The sequence below is a fragment of the Brienomyrus brachyistius genome, chromosome 5, assembly GCF_023856365.1.
Source record: "Brienomyrus brachyistius isolate T26 chromosome 5, BBRACH_0.4, whole genome shotgun sequence".
Taxonomy (NCBI): domain Eukaryota; kingdom Metazoa; phylum Chordata; class Actinopteri; order Osteoglossiformes; family Mormyridae; genus Brienomyrus; species Brienomyrus brachyistius.
The window spans coordinates 28,308,825-28,329,803 of NC_064537.1; the positions used below are offsets into that span (position 1 = coordinate 28,308,825).

Below are 20,979 nucleotides of genomic sequence, written 5' to 3' on the forward strand. Positions count from 1 at the left end.
CTAGCTCTTTGGTGCAGCTAGCAGTGTAACTCGGAAAGCTTGGGAAACCTCGGCAAAAATCATACATGTTGCAGTTTGGCTCTGCATTGTTTAGAATACAGAACTTTCTCTTCTTTTTCTGATGTTCTCTTCATTCTTATAAACCGTTAAATTAAAAGATAAGCGAGGCTATTAGGTCATATTGCTCACGCCAACTTCCCCAGAACATATACAAACAATATCGTTTACTACAAACAAGTGCAAAAAGCAGAGAGTACTAAACCTCAAATTAAAATGAAAATAATAAAAAGTGCAATATATAGAGAAGCCTGTTTTCCTCTTTATGATTCGATCAACAATAAACTGAATGCAGAACAATAAGAATCATTAAACAACGAGTAACAAGGAATGTTCTACATCTGAAGTGCAAATATTATTGAAATGTTAACAAGCTTATTGTTAGCAAACATAAAAACTGAATTTTTCGTGTGCCTCCAGCATTTATTACAATTCCTCTGTGGGTTGCACATTTACATTTAAAAACTATAATGGCGATTCATCCAAGACAAAGGATCCCGTTTATCTAAAAAAGCACACACTATATGAAAGCAAATACGCATCTTAAAAAACAAAAACAAAACAAGTTTCTTCAAAAGCCTTAAAAACGCCTCATACACAGAGCGCCAGCTGCAAAACTGATACTAATACAAAGGGAAACGTTCACGTTAAACAACTAACACAACAGATGATGTAACCAGACGCAAATAAACATATTCAAGTAAACATTATGATGCAAGGTCTGCAGACAGTGATGCTATTCGTGATAATGTCACGGCGACAGAGATCGATGGCTGTCACAGCATTTCCAAATGGGGATATTTAATGACTGGTTATTTTAGCTGAATAGCATGACTAATATTGATGAATTAAACTGCCCTTTTAATTTGGTGAATATAAAGCACTGATAAATGACTGAGGAGCAGGGAATTTGAGAGCACCAGGATTGCCACGAGATGCTGCTGTTGTGTGGGGTAGTGACACACCACTTATTAAAATACAGACAGGCTGTGGATTTGGGTGCTGGCATCGGGATAAAAACTCTTACGCAATTGACTGGAGGGCCTGGAAATCACCCAGCTGACAGCGCACAACACAAGACAGTCCAGGGGGCTTCATACGCCGGCCCGTGTGCCGATTCCTCACGACACGTCTGACTCCCGCCTGGCTGCTGATTGGCTAGTGCTGGCTGATCGATTCACCAGCTCATCGACACACCCCACTTTCCCATTAAGTGCAAGAGGACAGAAATGCTGCACGCTAAACACCAGCAGGCAGTGCCCAGGTTCTCCACCAGCCAGGAGATGGAGATCAGGGCCTCAAATAAAAAGCACTGGAGAGAAAAAGTGTCAATGAACAAATCACTTTATTAATGTGTATAACAGATCAGACACATGCTTCTTTAAAGCCCACACACAATCACAGAGGTCCCCCACACGCAGACGTGCCCAGCTTACACTGCTGGGCACCATCAGCCCGCCGTGAAGCCTCTCACCATGCAGCCCTGCGCATGAAAATGTCGCATTTCTCCAGTTCCCTAGAGGTTATATTAAAATCGAGGACAATCCTTTGCCGAGCCAGTTTCATTTTTTTTTTAAAACATCCGACTTCTAATATTGGGAAAACTGACACAGAAAGAGAGGATTGTTTAAAATTAGTACTAAAAATGCAAAAAATGCAAATCCACACCATTTGGAACGAAACACGGATGCGTTTTACAGGAAATAACCTGAAAATATGAGTGTGATTTTCTTTCTTACCATTAAAAACATTCACTGAGCTGAGAGGAGTGTAACGCCAGTTCTTCTATAATACACATGGTGTATTAGGTTTCACTGTTTTTAGCAAGCACTACTTTCAAGCAGATTTAAATCACCTAAAAAATTCAGGGCTTGATAAGACTGACATTAATTAGTTCAGATATTACAATTGTTCTTATTCAGCCCTGATTTACGTCAGAGGGAAGGGAACCACAACCTTGCTGTCTGTGATTTTCCTGAATAAAAGTTAGCACATTAATTAAAGATGTGTAACCTCTGAAAAATATCCACAGGGTAATTTATATCCAAGTGTATATTCTACCTATTAAAATGTGTACTCCCTGTGACGACCCCAGACTGCTAGAATGACGGCTTCATTAAAGTGCTCATTCTGCCCCCAGCAGGAAGGGGTCAGTAGTGCAGCCCGTTGATGGGAGCAACCCTGGGCTCAGGAGGCTGTGTGCAGCAGGGATGGCAGCCATGCGGCCGACACCCACGACGGGCGTCACCAAGCCCACTGATGCAAATTCAGGCACACCCGGGAAGGGCACCATGGATGTAGGGCCAGCAGGGGGCGCCGTGGAGCACGGAAATGGTGGCGGGTCAATGTGACACGTGACCAGCGGAGTGGGCTTCCTTTGGTTCGGAGGGGGCAGCCGACCCCCACTGACCTGAAAGGGATTGTTGACTTGAGCAGCATCTGCGGCGAGAAGAGAATCATTTATTTCATAAGCCGGCTGGAGTGGCACCGAGACGGCTGCGCGTTGTTTAATGAGAAATTAAAAACAGAGCCGCTGCAGACCCGCCATAATTTTAATCATGCTAATCAAAACAAATGAATGTTGCACTGATGGAGAATGGCAGCCAGCTGGAACTTTCTGGCTGGGCGGGCCGGGGGGGGGGGGGGCCCGCAGTGGGACCGGGCCCTTCTGGCCACGAGGACGCAGAACGCGGGCCTCTGCCATCAACAGGCATGTAAGCATATCGCGGTGCTGCCTCAAGAAAGCAATCAATATTTAAAAAGACTTATGAAGAGACGGGCGGCGGATTACCACGGCAACGCAGAGATGAGATTCCCGACTTCTGACATCTAATAAGTTGGGAAGGTCCTTAATACACCAGCACTTAATACATAATTTTATCTATTGTAGATTTATCCAACTACTGCAGCTTTTATCCATCCATCCATCCTATAAGCACTTACTCAACTTTCTTTCAAAGCAAAGTAATGTGCTGTTTGCCTCACTTGTACATCACTTTGGACAAAAGTCTATGCCAAATAAAAATAAATGAAAATGACTCCCATTACACCATTAAACCGAATGGGGTTTCATTTTATGCCAGTATATGATGGGGCTGTGACGGTTTTCAAACGGGCTGGTCTGAATTCGGACAGCAGAGACACACCGGCCACCAAAAAGGGGTTGGAGACTGGGGTCAGCCTCGCTGGCTTGCTGACGAAAGGGTCTGGGTTAACCACACTGCTGGTGGAGCTCAGGAAGGACTCTGACGCTGTCCTGGACGTGTCTGCCTTGCCGTCTGGTCCAGAGACTCCCTGCTGGACATCCATCAGGTCCAGACAGGCCCACGAAGGCATGGAGCAGTTACCATCTCCTGCAAATCAAAATATCCTCAATAGCTTAAGAACCCATATCTAACTCTGCATTCAAAGCGTCTTCCGCCATGCACCTGCCCATAATGCAGTAACATGATGCAGAGTCTTTTTTCAGACCACATTTACCTAAAAGCTTTACAGCTGCCAACTTTCTTCATCCTTGCAGAACTGTTCACCATGAAAAGCAAGGTGGTCATTTCCAAGTTCCCAATAAATGCATAAATTGAACACCTAGTGGTCAGAACGCGGTTCTGTCTGAATGCAGATAAAGCAGGTGTTTTAAATAAAAATAAGACACATGGGATATTTATCTGAAAGCAGTTTACATTGTTTAAAGTCTGAGAAAACCCATTTTTCAAATCCAAAACTTCAAAATGCCACCTGTTATGTTAAAAGGATCAAGTTTCCTTTTACAATGTTTCTTGCAGTTTTCAGATTAAAGACCTCTTGGTAATCAAATTTTAAATTACATTCAGAATAGCCTCTAACAGTAGGCCTTTGCAGTGATTCATCTTGTGTCCTGTAAGGATGGGTGCACTGGTTTGGTGTTTTGAAGGGCAGCCTAATAGGAAGACATCTTACATTTCTGAATATCAGTGACAGCAGCCCCACAGCAGTTACTTCAGTCCTGGGGAACCCCAGCCCTGCACATTTTTGGGTTTCCCCTCACTAAATTTCTATTTTTTTAATTGAATCAGGTGTGGAGGAACAGGAAGTGAGCTAAGCGGCGCAGGGCTGGGGGCCCCCAGACCCCTAACCTACACCATTAGGGAAACATCAGAAACTGCCTACATCCTCACATTAATTAGGGGGTTCCTTGGTTGCCAGGGTCAGTGCTTGTAGAGCCCTGCCCCCCCGTGCCTCCTCCCCATTACGGTCAGCCGGTTCCGCTGGCCACCGTTTTTCATGTCCCCCTTGTGTATTTTACCTCCTTCCCAGGCTTAGTGAACTGGGTGTGCAGCTTGGAAGTTCCTATCCCTTCAGTTGTGGTTTCGAGGCCAGCTTCACCTGTCTTGTAAGTTTATTCAGTTTGCAGCTTCTCTGACTTTGCTTTTGTTCTTGTGTTTGGTTTGTCCCGGTTCTTCCTTGTTTTATCGCGTTCTGCTTGTGTGTTGGTTCCTGTCCCTTTCCCAGTGTTCTCAGCCCCATCTGTTTATTTGGATTGATTAGTGTTCCTAGTGTTTGTGATTGTTGGAGTTTCCCTGGTTCTGTGTTCATCAGTTTTTTTCCTCCACCTGTTGCTTGTTTTCTTGCATCTCCTGTGATTGGTTAATTGCGTCAGTGGATCCCAAGCGCCCTGCATCATGTATTGTTAGTTCTGTATGTTAGTGCCTGCCCTCGTTCTGTTCTTTGCCGAGTCACTCTGCCTGTTACAGAGTGTCTGCACATTCCTTAGTTGTTTCATAGTTTTAGTTAATTCCATTTTTGTCCCTGTTTGTTATCTGATCCCCTGTGGTCCTTTTGTTTTCATATCTTTCCGCAGTGTGTTTTTAGAAGTATTCAAATAACCCCTGTTGTCTCAGAGCCATAAACGGATCATCACCTTCATTTTCACGCCTGCATCCATGCTGCGCCATGATATTGACATTTTTGCCTCTAATCCCACATGACAGCAGTCTGACCTGCACTGGCCAAGCCTGCGCATGAGACTCACTGTTCACATGGGCCTGGGGGTGGGTGCCACACTCTGCCCCCCAAGGGTCAGCAGCCACTCCAGCTGAAGGGGCCGATCCAGCCGAGGCCCCCCAGGGGTCAGCGCTTTGCCTGGGAGTGCTGTGAGCTCGGGTCACTCCCCACGGGTCAGCCGATTCGGAGGCTGTGGGTGAGACAGTCGAAACTCCTGTGGTTGGACCATAAATGCAACACTGCAGGGAGAGCGATCCGACACGCATGCAGAAGCAGGATGACGAGAGGCCCAAAGCAAATGTCACAGTTAGTAACCAAATGTCACAGTTAGCTTCGCATACACAAATCAGACCTTGGGGCCTTCAAACAATTTTCACACCAATGATAAATATGGCCTCCACTTCTCGTGGACAATGGAAGGCTCTTCTCTTCCATTGTGGGCACATGGGCCTTCGGTTCAGATGGCGATTTACGGCCACCGTGGCTGATCCTTCAGGACATGATGGTGCATAAAAAGCTAGAACTGGAAAGAGGGGCTGTGCTGTCACCATGGCAACAGCCTAATTACTTCAGTCTATTTGCAACTAAATGTGAGTTTATGATTGTCAATTATTTTTTTCTCAAGCAAATATGCAACAAAGAATGAAAGTGCATAAAAATGACAGAAATTAATTTCAACTTTCCTGGTCTTCACGAGCGAGACTCTTATTTTGAAACTCGACTGTCCAGTATTGGAGATCGGTATCTTGCACAAACAAGAGCAGGAGGACGTTTAAAATAGGGGCAGGTCATCGGACGCTGAGCACGCTGCTATTCTTAGAGCAGTCGCTCAATGAAGGAGGTCAGACCGCAGACGTGTGGGCTGATTTCACACAAGGCGAGGGGAAGGGATCGCGATCGGAGACCAGTGGGTTATTTCGCAAGACGGGGATGTTGTCGTTTTCACAGAAGCCTTACCACTGGCTTGCCAAGGGTTTGCAGGGGGCAGTGCCGCTGCCCAGGGATCGGACACCCGATCAGCCGCACCCTCCGTCGCTGTATCCATTACATCCAGCAGCGTGATCTGCAGGAGGAGGCACGAGGAATGACAACTCCACACTAACTGATCTCCACATTTAATAAACAGCAGCACTTGGCCTAGTATGGAGGTTGACCAAGGAGAGGCTGCAACCGGCAACCACCCCACCAGCTTCAGGACCAAGTAAAACACAGAGCTGAAAACCCCTCCACTGCATCAAGGGCGTTTACATCAGGAACTAAAATAAATCTTTCAATAATTAAACTGCGACTATTTATGAGGATTAAGGGTTATTCTGCCAAAAACGAAGGGCCGAAAACAGCGAGATTCAGTTAAACATGCAGAAGTCATTGATTTCCATCCAAAAACAGTCCAGAACAATCACAATCATCTCGCTGGAGAGGCTGCCAAGAAATCCTGGCTGCTGTTCATGCGGCGGAGAGTCAGTCTCCCTCACACTCCAGTGTGCCGGAGAACTGCTCAGTGAAGCTGAACTTAACGCAGAGAGATTGCTTAGAAAAGATGGAGTAATAGAGTGCAAGCAACCATGCACATCAGTGAGTCTTTCTGGGACAGAGAGAGATATGATCAGAGCACGATCTCTGCCCATGTGCTGCTTATTCTACATTATATATCTTACAAAGGATCACTGAGTGGCAACATTGCCTCACATCTGCTATGGGTTCGAGTCCCATCTCTCTGCTGTTTGGAGTTTGCACATCATACCCTTGCTGTGTGGGTTTCTTAGAGCAAATGGCTAATTGGTGTCTATGAATTACTGATTATTAGAGTACAGGCAGTCTCCGGGTTAAGAATATCCAACATATGGACCAGTCGTTTCTACAAACATACTGCTGTAAAGCCTATTATATTGACAATGATGGGTTGTAATAACGAACACATGCTCTACTTTGTAACACTCGAGAAAATGGCTTCATGCAGTTTGTTGGCTTTAGGTGCAGTACAGTTCCATATGTAGTTACTTTTATTATTACTGTATAATTATTGTTATCTGCGATGGGCTGGCCCCCCATCCTGGGTTGTTCCCTGCCTCGTGCCCATTGCTTCCGGGTTAGGCTCCGGACCCCCCGCGACCCAATAGGATAAGCGGTTTGGAAAATGGATGGATGGATGGAATTATTGTTATTATTACTGGATTATTATTATGAACAGTATTATGTATGTATTACTGTATTCCGACTTACCTACAAATTCAACTTAAATACATACTTAGGGAACAAACCTCGTTCGTAACCTGGGGACTGGCTGTGCGATTCTCTGGATGTGCCCTGTGATGGACAGGCATGCCACCCATGAAGTACCCCAGCTTTGTGCTCTGTGCTGCTTGGGATAAGCTTCAGGACCCCCTACAAGCCAGACTAGGGTAAGCAACTGAAAGATGCCACAATATTTTAGATTAAAACTGAAACACGCACCCAGACTGTACCCTGTATCTGACACTATGAGGTTCTGCACTGAGACTGAACTGCGTAAAAACACCACTGGCTTTCAAATGAGTGTTAAAAATAAACACAAATTCTAAAACCTCTCTTTCAAACAGAAATAAAAGTGACTTACAGCAAATTATGTTTATGGTCTGTCAAGCTGCATCTTACCCCAAATGACATGAATATGCCTGCTGTCACGGTGCATAATGCCTCGATTAGCCAGGCAAATAGTTTGGTGTGTTGGCATTGGTTCAAGACGTCAGACAGGATTAAAACCCACATGGTCTCGTCCAATCAGAGACAAGATTTATTCTGAAGGATTTCTGGATATTTTTGATGAGTTTGGGTCTGATTCCAGTGAGTGAATTCAAAACAAACAGCAATAACTGCAATTATTTAATACATATGGACCTTTGAGACATTGACCCAGGCTACTATAGTGTTTTCATACAGCATAAAATATAAGCAACTATGTGGAACTGGAAAAGTCAGTTAAATAAATAAAGCAAAAGTAAACAAACAAGTGAAATGCAAGCTGTGAGGAGTGTGGGCAGCCACAAGAGACACGGTAAAGCAACACATGGTCTGTACCTCGCTGTGAGGAGCGTGAGCAGCCATAAGACACGCGGTAAAGCAACACATGGTCTGTACCTCGCTGTGAGGAGCGTGAGCAGCCATAAGACACGCGGTAAAGCAACACATGGTCTGTACCTCGCTGTGAGGAGCGTGAGCAGCCATAAGACACGCGGTAAAGTGGCACACAGTCTGTACCTCGTTGTGAGGAGCGTGAGCAGCCATAAGAGACGTGGTAAAGAGGCACAAAGTCTGTACCTCGCTGTGAGGAGCGTGACCACCCATAAGAGACGTGGTAAAGAGGCACAAAGTCTGTACCTCGCTGTGAGGAGCGTGACCACCCATAAGAGATGTGGTAAAGAGGCACACAGTCTGTACCTCGCTGTGAGGAGCGTGACCACCCATAAGAGACGTGGTAAAGAGGCACAAAGTCTGTACCTCGCTGTGAGGAGCGTGAGCAGCCATAAGAGACGTGGTAAAGAGGCACAAAGTCTGTACCTCGCTGTGAGGAGCGTGACCACCCATAAGAGACGCGGTAAAGTGGCACACAGTCTGTACCTCGCTGTGAGGAGCGTGACCACCCATAAGAGACGTGGTAAAGAGGCACACAGTCTGTACCTCGCTGTGAGGAGCGTGACCACCCATAAGAGACCTGGTGAAGAGGCACACAGTCTGTACCTCGCTGTGAGGAGCGTGACCACCCATAAGAGACGTGGTAAAGAGGCACAAAGTCTGTACCTCGCTGTGAGGAGCGTGACCACCCATAAGAGACGTGGTGAAGAGGCACACAGTCTGTACCTCGCTGTGAGGAGTGTGACCACCCATAAGAGACGTGGTAAAGAGGCACACAGTCTGTACCTCGCTGTGAGGAGCGTGACCACCCATAAGAGACGTGGTAAAGAGGCACACAGTCTGTACCTCGCTGTGAGGAGCGTGACCACCCATAAGAGACGTGGTAAAGAGGCACAAAGTCTGTACCTCGCTGTGAGGAGCGTGACCACCCATAAGAGACGTGGTGAAGAGGCACACAGTCTGTACCTCGCTGTGAGGAGCGTCACCACCCATAAGAGACGTGGTAAAGAGGCACACAGTCTGTACCTCGCTGTGAGGAGCGTCACCACCCATAAGAGACGTGGTAAAGAGGCACACAGTCTGTACCTCGCTGTGAGGAGCGTGACCACCCATAAGAGACCTGGTGAAGAGGCACACAGTCTGTACCTCGCTGTGAGGAGCGTGACCACCCATAAGAGACGTGGTAAAGAGGCACACAGTCTGTACCTCGCTGTGAGGAGCGTGACCACCCATAAGAGACCTGGTGAAGAGGCACACAGTCTGTACCTCGCTGTGAGGAGCGTGACCACCCATAAGAGACGTGGTAAAGAGGCACACAGTCTGTACCTCGCTGTGAGGAGCGTGACCACCCATAAGAGACGTGGTAAAGAGGCACAAAGTCTGTACCTCGCTGTGAGGAGCGTGACCACCCATAAGAGACGTGGTAAAGAGGCACACAGTCTGTACCTCGCTGTGAGGAGCGTGACCACCCATAAGAGACGTGGTAAAGAGGCACAAAGTCTGTACCTCGCTGTGAGGAGCGTGACCACCCATAAGAGACCTGGTGAAGAGGCACACAGTCTGTACCTCGCTGTGAGGAGCGTGACCACCCATAAGAGACGTGGTAAAGAGGCACACAGTCTGTACCTCGCTGTGAGGAGCGTGACCACCCATAAGAGACGTGGTAAAGAGGCACAAAGTCTGTACCTCGCTGTGAGGAGCGTGACCACCCATAAGAGACGTGGTGAAGAGGCACACAGTCTGTACCTCGCTGTGAGGAGCGTGACCACCCATAAGAGACGTGGTAAAGAGGCACACAGTCTGTACCTCGCTGTGAGGAGTGTGACCACCCATAAGAGACGTGGTAAAGTGGCACACAGTCTGTACCTCGCTGTGAGGAGTGTGACCACCCATAAGAGACGTGGTAAAGAGGCACAAAGTCTGTACCTCGCTGTGAGGAGCGTCACCACCCATAAGAGACGCGGTAAAGTGGCACACAGTCTGTACCTCGCTGTGAGGAGCGTGACCACCCATAAGAGACGTGGTAAAGAGGCACACAGTCTGTACCTCGCTGTGAGGAGCGTGACCACCCATAAGAGACGTGGTAAAGAGGCACACAGTCTGTACCTCGCTGTGAGGAGCGTGACCACCCATAAGAGACGCGGTAAAGTGGCACACAGTCTGTACCTCGCTGTGAGGAGCGTGACCACCCATAAGAGACGTGGTAAAGAGGCACACAGTCTGTACCTCGCTGTGAGGAGCGTGACCACCCATAAGAGACGCGGTAAAGTGGCACACAGTCTGTACCTCGCTGTGAGGAGCGTGACCACCCATAAGAGACGTGGTAAAGAGGCACACAGTCTGTACCTCGCTGTGAGGAGCGTGACCACCCATAAGAGACCTGGTGAAGAGGCACACAGTCTGTACCTCGCTGTGAGGAGCGTGACCACCCATAAGAGACGTGGTAAAGAGGCACACAGTCTGTACCTCGCTGTGAGGAGCGTGACCACCCATAAGAGACGTGGTAAAGAGGCACAAAGTCTGTACCTCGCTGTGAGGAGCGTCACCACCCATAAGAGACGTGGTAAAGAGGCACACAGTCTGTACCTCGCTGTGAGGAGCGTGACCACCCATAAGAGACGTGGTAAAGAGGCACACAGTCTGTACCTCGCTGTGAGGAGCGTGACCACCCATAAGAGACGTGGTAAAGAGGCACAAAGTCTGTACCTCGCTGTGAGGAGCGTCACCACCCATAAGAGACGTGGTAAAGAGGCACAAAGTCTGTACCTCGCTGTGAGGAGCGTGACCACCCATAAGAGACGTGGTAAAGAGGCACACAGTCTGTACCTCGCTGTGAGGAGCGTGACCACCCATAAGAGACGTGGTAAAGAGGCACACAGTCTGTACCTCGCTGTGAGGAGCGTCACCACCCATAAGAGACGCGGTAAAGTGGCACACAGTCTGTACCTCGCTGTGAGGAGCGTGACCACCCATAAGAGACGTGGTAAAGAGGCACACAGTCTGTACCTCGCTGTGAGGAGCGTGACCACCCATAAGAGACGTGGTAAAGAGGCACAAAGTCTGTACCTCGCTGTGAGGAGCGTGACCACCCATAAGAGACGTGGTAAAGAGGCACACAGTCTGTACCTCGCTGTGAGGAGCGTGACCACCCATAAGAGACGTGGTAAAGAGGCACAAAGTCTGTACCTCGCTGTGAGGAGCGTGACCACCCATAAGAGACCTGGTGAAGAGGCACACAGTCTGTACCTCGCTGTGAGGAGCGTGACCACCCATAAGAGACGTGGTAAAGAGGCACACAGTCTGTACCTCGCTGTGAGGAGCGTGACCACCCATAAGAGACGTGGTAAAGAGGCACAAAGTCTGTACCTCGCTGTGAGGAGCGTGACCACCCATAAGAGACGTGGTGAAGAGGCACACAGTCTGTACCTCGCTGTGAGGAGCGTGACCACCCATAAGAGACGTGGTAAAGAGGCACACAGTCTGTACCTCGCTGTGAGGAGTGTGACCACCCATAAGAGACGTGGTAAAGTGGCACACAGTCTGTACCTCGCTGTGAGGAGTGTGACCACCCATAAGAGACGTGGTAAAGAGGCACAAAGTCTGTACCTCGCTGTGAGGAGCGTCACCACCCATAAGAGACGCGGTAAAGTGGCACACAGTCTGTACCTCGCTGTGAGGAGCGTGACCACCCATAAGAGACGTGGTAAAGAGGCACACAGTCTGTACCTCGCTGTGAGGAGCGTGACCACCCATAAGAGACGTGGTAAAGAGGCACACAGTCTGTACCTCGCTGTGAGGAGCGTGACCACCCATAAGAGACGCGGTAAAGTGGCACACAGTCTGTACCTCGCTGTGAGGAGCGTGACCACCCATAAGAGACGTGGTAAAGAGGCACACAGTCTGTACCTCGCTGTGAGGAGCGTGACCACCCATAAGAGACGCGGTAAAGTGGCACACAGTCTGTACCTCGCTGTGAGGAGCGTGACCACCCATAAGAGACGTGGTAAAGAGGCACACAGTCTGTACCTCGCTGTGAGGAGCGTGACCACCCATAAGAGACCTGGTGAAGAGGCACACAGTCTGTACCTCGCTGTGAGGAGCGTGACCACCCATAAGAGACGTGGTAAAGAGGCACACAGTCTGTACCTCGCTGTGAGGAGCGTGACCACCCATAAGAGACGTGGTAAAGAGGCACAAAGTCTGTACCTCGCTGTGAGGAGCGTCACCACCCATAAGAGACGTGGTAAAGAGGCACACAGTCTGTACCTCGCTGTGAGGAGCGTGACCACCCATAAGAGACGTGGTAAAGAGGCACACAGTCTGTACCTCGCTGTGAGGAGCGTGACCACCCATAAGAGACGTGGTAAAGAGGCACAAAGTCTGTACCTCGCTGTGAGGAGCGTCACCACCCATAAGAGACGTGGTAAAGAGGCACAAAGTCTGTACCTCGCTGTGAGGAGCGTGACCACCCATAAGAGACGTGGTAAAGAGGCACACAGTCTGTACCTCGCTGTGAGGAGCGTCACCACCCATAAGAGACGCGGTAAAGTGGCACACAGTCTGTACCTCGCTGTGAGGAGCGTGACCACCCATAAGAGACGTGGTAAAGAGGCACACAGTCTGTACCTCGCTGTGAGGAGCGTGACCACCCATAAGAGACCTGGTGAAGAGGCACACAGTCTGTACCTCGCTGTGAGGAGCGTGACCACCCATAAGAGACGTGGTAAAGAGGCACACAGTCTGTACCTCGCTGTGAGGAGCGTGACCACCCATAAGAGACGTGGTAAAGAGGCACACAGTCTGTACCTTGCTGTGAGGAGCGTCACCACCCATAAGAGACGCGGTAAAGTGGCACACGGTCTGTACCTCGTTGAGAGGAGCGTGAGCAGCCATAAGAGACACGGTAAAGAGGCACACAGTCTGTACCTCGCTGTGAGGTGCGTGACCACCCATAAGAGACGTGGTAAAGAGGCACACAGTCTGTACCTCGCTGTGAGGAGCGTGACCACCCATAAGAGACGTGGTAAAGAGGCACACAGTCTGTACCTCGCTGTGATGAGCGTGACCACCCATAAGAGATGTGGTAAAAAGGCACACAGTCTGTACCTCCCTCAGAGGAGTGTGAGCAGCCATAAGAGACGCGGCAAAGTGGCACACGGTCTGTACCTCGTTGAGAGGAGCGTGAGCAGCCATAAGACACGCAGTAAAGTGGCACACGGTCTGTACCTCGCTGAGAGGAGCGTGAGCAGCCATAAGAGACGCGGCAAAGTGGCACACGGTCTGTACCTCGTTGAGAGGAGCGTGAGCAGCCATAAGAGACGCGGTAAAGTGGCACACGGTCTGTACCTCGCTGAGCGGAGCGTGAGCAGCCATAAGAGACGCGGTAAAGTGGCACACCGTCTGTACCTCGCTGAGAGGAGCGTGAGCAGCCATAAGAGACGTGGTAAAGTGGCACACCGTCTGTACCTCGCTGAGAGGAGCGTGAGCAGCCATAAAAGACATGGTAAAGTGGCACACGGTCTGTACCTCGCTGAGAGGAGCGTGAGCAGCCATAAGAGACGCGGTAAAGTGGCACACGGTCTGTACCTCGCTGAGAGGAGCGTGAACAGCCATAAGAGACGCGGTAAAATGGCACACAGTCTGTACCTCGCTGAGAGGAGCGTGAGCAGCCATAAGAGACGCGGTAAAGAGGCACACCGTCTGTACCTCGCTGAGAGGAGCGTGAGCAGCCATAAGAGACGTGGTAAAGTGGCACACCGTCTCTACCTCACTGAGAGGAGCGTGAGCAGCCATAAGAGACGTGGTAAAGTGGCACACGGTCTGTACCTCACTGAGAGGAGCGTGAGCAGCCATAAGAGACGTGGTAAAGTGGCACACGGTCTGTACCTCACTGAGAGGAGCGTGAGCAGTCTCCACAGGCTCTGCCCCAGTGGCACACCCCCTGCTGCTGTCCTCCTGGGCCACCTGCAGCCACAGCTTCTCCCCCCGGCGCTTCCTCTCCTCCTGGGTAAAAGAAAACACACACTACAGGTAAAGCAGAACTGCTAGCTGCCATATTATCACCCAGAAACCAGGCTGGGCAGGAGATGTGGGCCTCAAGCATCACTTTTGACCCCGAGCATCGCTTCTGTTCCTCATTCCAGAGGCGCCATTAACATTCAGTAACATCCAACGATTCACCCAACTAACCATCCATCTATCCATCCATCCAGCACCCACCTTTCCATCTATCAATCTATGCATCTCTCCAATCATCCACCCACCAATCCATCCATTCATCCATCCATCCTCTGTTTTCCATTTCTACTAGGGTACAATTGTCCTTATAGAACAGGCTTGATTTTTTTTATTATTTAATAAAAAAATGGAAAAGAATTTAATTAAGTTTAAAACATCTGAGAAGGTGGCTGAGAAGTGGCCTCTCTGCTCCAACTGTATTTTTGCTTGAGGTTATTCAGGTGCGATTCCATCCCAACATTTTGCTGCTATGACAGAAGGCTAACAGCCCCTGAAAAACAGGCATGACCTCACATGTTAAGCATCTTGTTTTTAACTGGCTGATTTAATTAATTGATGTTTACCTCACACGTAGCCAAAGTAGAAAACCACACAACCTAAAAGGTCAGCTGAAGTTCGGTAATTCCTTCTGCATAAACTATAACAAAAGAAGAGAAGCAATAACAGGGTGGCATACAAAGGAGGCCGATTAAAAGGTAACAAACCTGCGATTAACAGGATATGAATGTCAAGGGGCCCTGACAAGACAGCTGGAGCTAATAGCAGCGGTTTATCCCTTACAAAGGTCTCCTTATGTTCAGATGGAAATCAGTGCCAGACGCCAAAACTCAAATACAACACTCCACATTAATTCATAAGATCAAATCAGGACAGGGGACACATCTGGAACAGTGTGGCCTACTTAGATGTCACACTACTGTGTGCGGCGCCCTGTGTCTCCCTTCAACATTTTCCAGAAAAACGTCCGGTGTCTCTCTGCCAGCCCGGCCTGCGGTCGGTCTACACAGCCCGAGAAAAAGGACACGGCAAAGGTCACTGAGCATCTGCAAGTCCGGCACGCGAATGTGGTGACAGATATGAAGTCAGCTTACATTCACGCAGGGAGGCAGGCAGAGAGTACTGCAGCCAAGCTGATGTACCAAATTAAGAAGATTATTGACAAAATCTGTGCAATTCCAATCACTCTGTCAAAATTCATAAAGGCATATTCTACCCGTGCTCCGGATCTGCTGGACGTAATGAGCGTATGCGAGGGCAGATGTCAATGAATATGTATGGGCAGCGCATACACGTCCCGATTATGACTCTGGAATAAGAACAGAGAAGTGTGGATGGAAACACGAGCCGGAAAAGTCTCACGTACGTTCTGATCACCACCGGGATTCCAGCTTCAGATTCCAATCAGATTGATCGCATCGAGGGTGTCGCTCCCAATTACTCCAATCGTACTAAAGCCCAAGCACTTGCATACAGTATATTACCTCCCCATGAATATTCATAAGCACAGCCAGCAGCTTGAATAACACCTGAGAATGCAAAGACTAATTAAGCAATCGGCCCTCCCTGCTAAAATATCTGGCTAATCAGTAAGGATGGAGCTCATTCTCTTTGGCAGGGCCTACATATCTTACCTCTGCAGAATGCCCTGACAGATTGGCCCCCAGGGCTCGTACCTGTTCTGCCACCTCGCGGCTCATGGCCAGGGCCAGCTGCAGCTGTAGCTCCTCCTCCCCGATGGTCTGGGGCCGCGCCTGCTCCAGCTCAGAGGACACACGCTGGGGGAGGGCTGGAAAACAGGAGAACGGGCTCGCTGTTCGCCAGAGACCAACACATGCTCACGCATGTAGGAGACGGTGCAGCTGTAATACCAAATGTGTGCTCCTGAACTGTCCTTAATCTCAAGAGATGTGTCACAAATCGCCCCTCCGTATTGCCATAGTCCTTGAGGTTCTATGAGGGCAGGAGAGCCTTAACTGGGAGCGATGGCAGCTGTTTCCTTGGAAACCAGGCGCCATACCTCGCACAGGACAGCCAATGAAGCAAATTTATTCACATAAACAGTCTAAAGGTGTTTACAGCTGCTAACAGCCGATGTGGAAAGAAAAGAAGGAAACATGAATCACGCTCCTTATTCCCTTATTGACAAACTTTAAAAAACATAAATCTAAGTGTGGACCACATTTTATTAAATTTGGAATGGAAATTTTATACGTGCACTTCATATTTATCATTGTCTATCACTAAATAAAATCAATCATTTTAAACTGCAAAAGAACATAAAAATGACCCAGGGTTTCACTTCCTGGGTCAAAGGTCAAATTGCAGACTCGTGCATCCTTCCCCGAGCCAGTGGTAAGAGTGACTGAAGAGCTCAGCGGAGGTGTTAAAGGAATTCAACATAATGTTTTTCATTTCCACTCAAGAACAATGGCAGGAAATCCTGGCAAAAATTTAAAAATTCCTCAGTTACCTCTAATAACCTTTATTCCTTCACAGATGTCCTTCAAAACACTGAAAATAATGTTACTTCTCCTCTGTGAAGAAATGGGTCACCTGGACATCCACTTTAACTGTATCCCAAAAAAAATCTACCAAACCCACTTTAGAGGAAACCGCAGACCGTTCCACCGTGATCACTCCATCTCACCAGTTGTGAGAAGGCAGTAAGCATAGGCAAGCGGTACGGTTACAGTCATATTGCCAAATCCAGTAAGGCTGTGGGGGTGAGGGTCAGGGAGGCTGCTCATCAGGAATGTGCACAGGGCTGTTCCCCTCTAAGTGTGTCTTTAGGGTCATGTCCCAAATCCAGGCACCAGTGGGTATTAAGTACACAGCCATGAACAGAGAAGTCCAAAAGGCAAAGTAGTTGTCTGTTATGGAATAATTATTCAACTATTCAAAAATGACAGACGCCTTTGCGCCACTTAATCCCCCTGCAGTGTCTTATTTTTTAACAATGAGGAAGCTGGGATTATGTAGAGGTGCACAGTACTTCATATTTATGACAAAGCATAGTCGTTTCTTAAGAATAACAAAGTTTGGACTGAGACAGGAAGGACCCTCCGGGGCACACCTGACCCCGAATGTCAGCCCTGTAAATTATGCATGAACTGTTCAAGGGTCCAGGTGAGTTGTGTACTTACAGCCCGGATATGAGGCCGGTGAGCCACCGGACCGACCACGCTGCTCTGAGGAGCCAGCAGGCAGGCTGGGCTGACTGGATTCGCGGTCGAGACGAACGCGGCTGTCTCCGCCCATGGCAGTGGCAACCTGTGCCATGCGCTCCTTGGTCCTGAGGGCATGGGATCGCTCTGCCCGGAGCCGCTCGCCGTCCTTCAGCAGCGCCCCCAGCTGCCGGGATTTCTCCCTCACGCCAACGCCCCGGTCCCGGCCATCGCGGTCCACGTAGCGGAATTCAGCCAGTGCCTGCAAGCCCAAGATGTTCTCACGGCACTGCAGGGCCACCCGCTCTGAACCGGTCTTCACCAGGTACTCCAGGAGCGTCAGCGCCTTGTAAACGTGCCGCCAGTTCCTGCCGCGGTCGCCAAGGCGCCTCCAGACCATGCGCATGATCTCCGAAAAGGCGGCCATGTTGTAGGTCAGGTCTGCGATCTGCGACATCAGCGAGCTGGGTGGGCCCCACGGGTCGTTGGAAGTGGCCTCCCTCACCTTCTTCTCGGCCTCTGAGTAGTTATTCACCACATTCTTCACCTGCCGTCTTATGGAGCTTGGCATGTTTGTGTGATGACGTTCTAGCAGCTTAACTTGTCAACCTTGTGAGACTTCTGGAGGCCTCTCATCTAGGTTTTCTTATGGTGTTCAACTACCCTGACGCAAGTCTGAGGCACCCAGGACAAAGAACATTAAAATCATCACAGCAGGGACACAGCAGGCGAGACTGAGGGCTCCTCCATGATCTAGGACTTAAATCAAACAGCAGAGGTGAGAGTGAGACCATGAGAATGCATGAGCTCCGAATATGTGGAAGTCATGACAGAACCCTAATGCCGCTTTTCCAATGGCATACAGGAACTGGCCCACGGCACGGTTCCAGCTCACTTTGGTTTTCCACTGCAGAAAGATCAGTTTGGTAAAGACGTTGCCAGGTTTGGAGAGCAACGGTGACATAAAACCGAATAGACGCTTATATACTGTCCACACAATGTACATCATGATATACTATGGCCTATTTTTTTGTTTTTTTTTACTGTATGCTAATTTTTGCTAGCACAATATGTGACAATCACTGTGTTATGTTAGCATCAAACATTAGCGGAATTAGTATTTGATTGCGTAAATTTGCATTACAAATCTATTTTGTTCAGCTGTTCTATTGTACTTTTCTAAGCACAAGTTCAGAAATTTTTAAGTTCTGAGTTATTGGAAATGCATCAATCCATCGCAATGTGCGATACTACCAATAATGAATAACATATTGAATATACTCTTTTTTCCTTTAGATAATCCATGCATAGAACACTGACCAATCAGACAACACTCGCTCAGTTTGGTCACGCTTTCGGCTCTGCAAGTGAAGACATTACCTGATATATTGTGCATCTCTACAAAAACACTCATGTACTGACAATGGCAGATAAACAATTTAGAGTCCGCAATGAATTAAAAACTGTGTGTCACATTTATGGACAATGAAGACATTCTGGAGCAGCATGTACTAAATATGACCGTGAGAGTGATATTACACCACTGTGTAGGGGTGTTAAAGTGGGTAGACACCCACGTATCATTTGACAGAGGAAATTACTGACGCAGTAACACAAAAGAAAATTGAAAAAACAAACCCAAAGTTCAAAGGTAAAATAAGCGTATTTAATATAATATAATATAATATATACCATAGTATTTTGGCATTAGTTGCCCACACTATGGAAAATATATTGCATTGTTTGTGTCTTATCGAGCAGGTTTTAACAAGCAGATGAAATGCTCAAAAGGAGTCATATTATACAGCGTCAAAGCAGAGCGAAACACAATATATGTTTTTGTGTCATAATTCTGCCTCAGGGTTCCCCACTACCCTCACTTAGAACATTGTCCATTGTATACACAGTGTTAGGGGTAGCTCCTGTGAAATACCCAAGTAGCTTGGGACTTTCTGAAAGGAGGCGTCCAAATAGAGTGCCTGAAGAAAAATGTTATATACGTGCCAATTTTGTAATATGATAGATAGATAGATAGATAGATAGATAGATAGATAGATAGATAGATAGATAGATAGATTCCAAGTGAATGGAAAGTAATGTTAATACAGATGTCAAAAAGTAAAACCTGAAACCGGTATTAAGAACAAGGTCACAAAACGTGGCCCTTCCTCAGTTAAGCAGTGAGGCACCTACAATGCTGGAATGCATACCTGTATAGAGCTTAGTGCCTGAATCAATCACAGAAAAACAAAAAACCCCTTAAACTTAACTTACATGCCATTCCTGAATTGGCAAGGTAAGGCCCTTCCTGCACTCCTATTACCGTACTTCATAACGGAAACGGAGAAGCTTCTCCCTACATTTGGCGTTATTCTGCACAGTCCTCCTACAACGATAATATCTTATGAAATATCTATGTATTTCGTTTTTCGTAATGGTTATGGGTCACCAATACAACACCATAGTCCGACCCTGCCCGGGGATCTGCTCATTTCTGGCTGCCAAAAGTTCTAAGTTTTTAGAAAAAAACATTCCGAATCTTGCTCGGCTCAAAATAGACCAGGCGGAGGGGAAAATGCCTAGACCAATGAATACCACATTTGCTGGCCGGAAAGAAGGGAGAAAAATGAAAATGTTTTAGGTGCAGGTGCGCGATTTGGGACACAATAGTTATCAGTGTCATGAATGCGGGTGCAGATCGGGCTATTAGCACACAACTGCGTCCGGAAAATAGCATGATGCGTCCACTATGGTTATTGCCAAGTTTTTGTTTCTTTACGAAGATCCATTTTAGATGTTACTTGTACAGCACAAGCGGCCCCATATAATCCATACATTAGATCATCTTGGCTCCTGTTCCTTCGGCTTAAAGACTCAACTTTCCGTTGATACCCCAAGAATGAGAGTGCACACATTGTAGGAGAAAAACCTAACTGAGTCTGTTATTTAGACTACCCTCTGCATTTATAAGACACAAAGCAATATCTGGCGAAAGCAGTACACAAAAAAAGAAATCGAAAAAATGACAAATGGGGAATCCTTCCTATAATTATTTACAGACATTTTCAGGTCATTTAACTAAAAGTATATGTACCTATATAGCTCTGATTATTAGAGACCAACTAAAACACATTTGTAATGTGAAACTTTAAATATAAGTAATGTGTTATATTAACTTAACTATTAACAGCTGTAGCACATGCTTTCGACGCTCTGTATAAGAGGAGAGTCAAGTACAACGAAATTTCCCTGCCCAAAGTATATATCAATCCAACCCATAAATAATAGGAAAAATGTCCAATACCACTATACTGTAAAGTAAGAACCTATGTCACAAAGTAAAAAAGTATAACAAACAATAATAGCATCCGTAGCCATTGCTGCATGCTGGTGTATTAGAATATTAAAAGTCACTAGAAATACTGTATATTGTTTACCTTGCCCGGACGTTTGCGTCTGGAAGACTAGGCTCAAACAGCAGAAACTTTGTGACCGTCCGTCCCGGAACAAGAGCAGCAAAGTGCATTCATACGAGGTACCGGAATACTCATGTAAATAAGTTTCTTAACTTCAAGTTTCCACTTCCACGCTCTCTAGACACATTAAGAAAACTGGCGACCGATTTGTGTCAGAGATCGAGGCTCCCCCG

At 47.7% G+C, this 20,979-nt stretch overlaps 1 protein-coding gene across 2 annotated transcripts; it reads right to left on the reverse strand.

Moving 5' to 3' along the window:
* Positions 1-1,383: 1,383 nt before the first annotated feature.
* Positions 1,384-20,979, reverse strand: LOC125742965 (epsin-2-like). 2 transcript variants are annotated; one of them, XM_049015495.1, is made up of 8 exons: positions 20,768-20,979; positions 17,310-18,005; positions 15,840-15,952; positions 14,035-14,151; positions 5,995-6,100; positions 5,066-5,227; positions 3,204-3,410; positions 1,384-2,496 (listed from the first exon to the last, which is right to left on the reverse strand). In XM_049015495.1, the coding sequence occupies exons 2-8, from the start codon at positions 17,899-17,901 to the stop codon at positions 2,183-2,185; spliced, it is 1,611 nt and encodes a 536-aa protein (XP_048871452.1). In that variant the 5' UTR covers positions 17,902-18,005; positions 20,768-20,979; the 3' UTR covers positions 1,384-2,182. The 2 variants fall into 2 exon arrangements, with proteins under 2 accessions (XP_048871452.1, XP_048871450.1); XM_049015493.1 differs by having other exon boundaries at positions 17,310-18,089.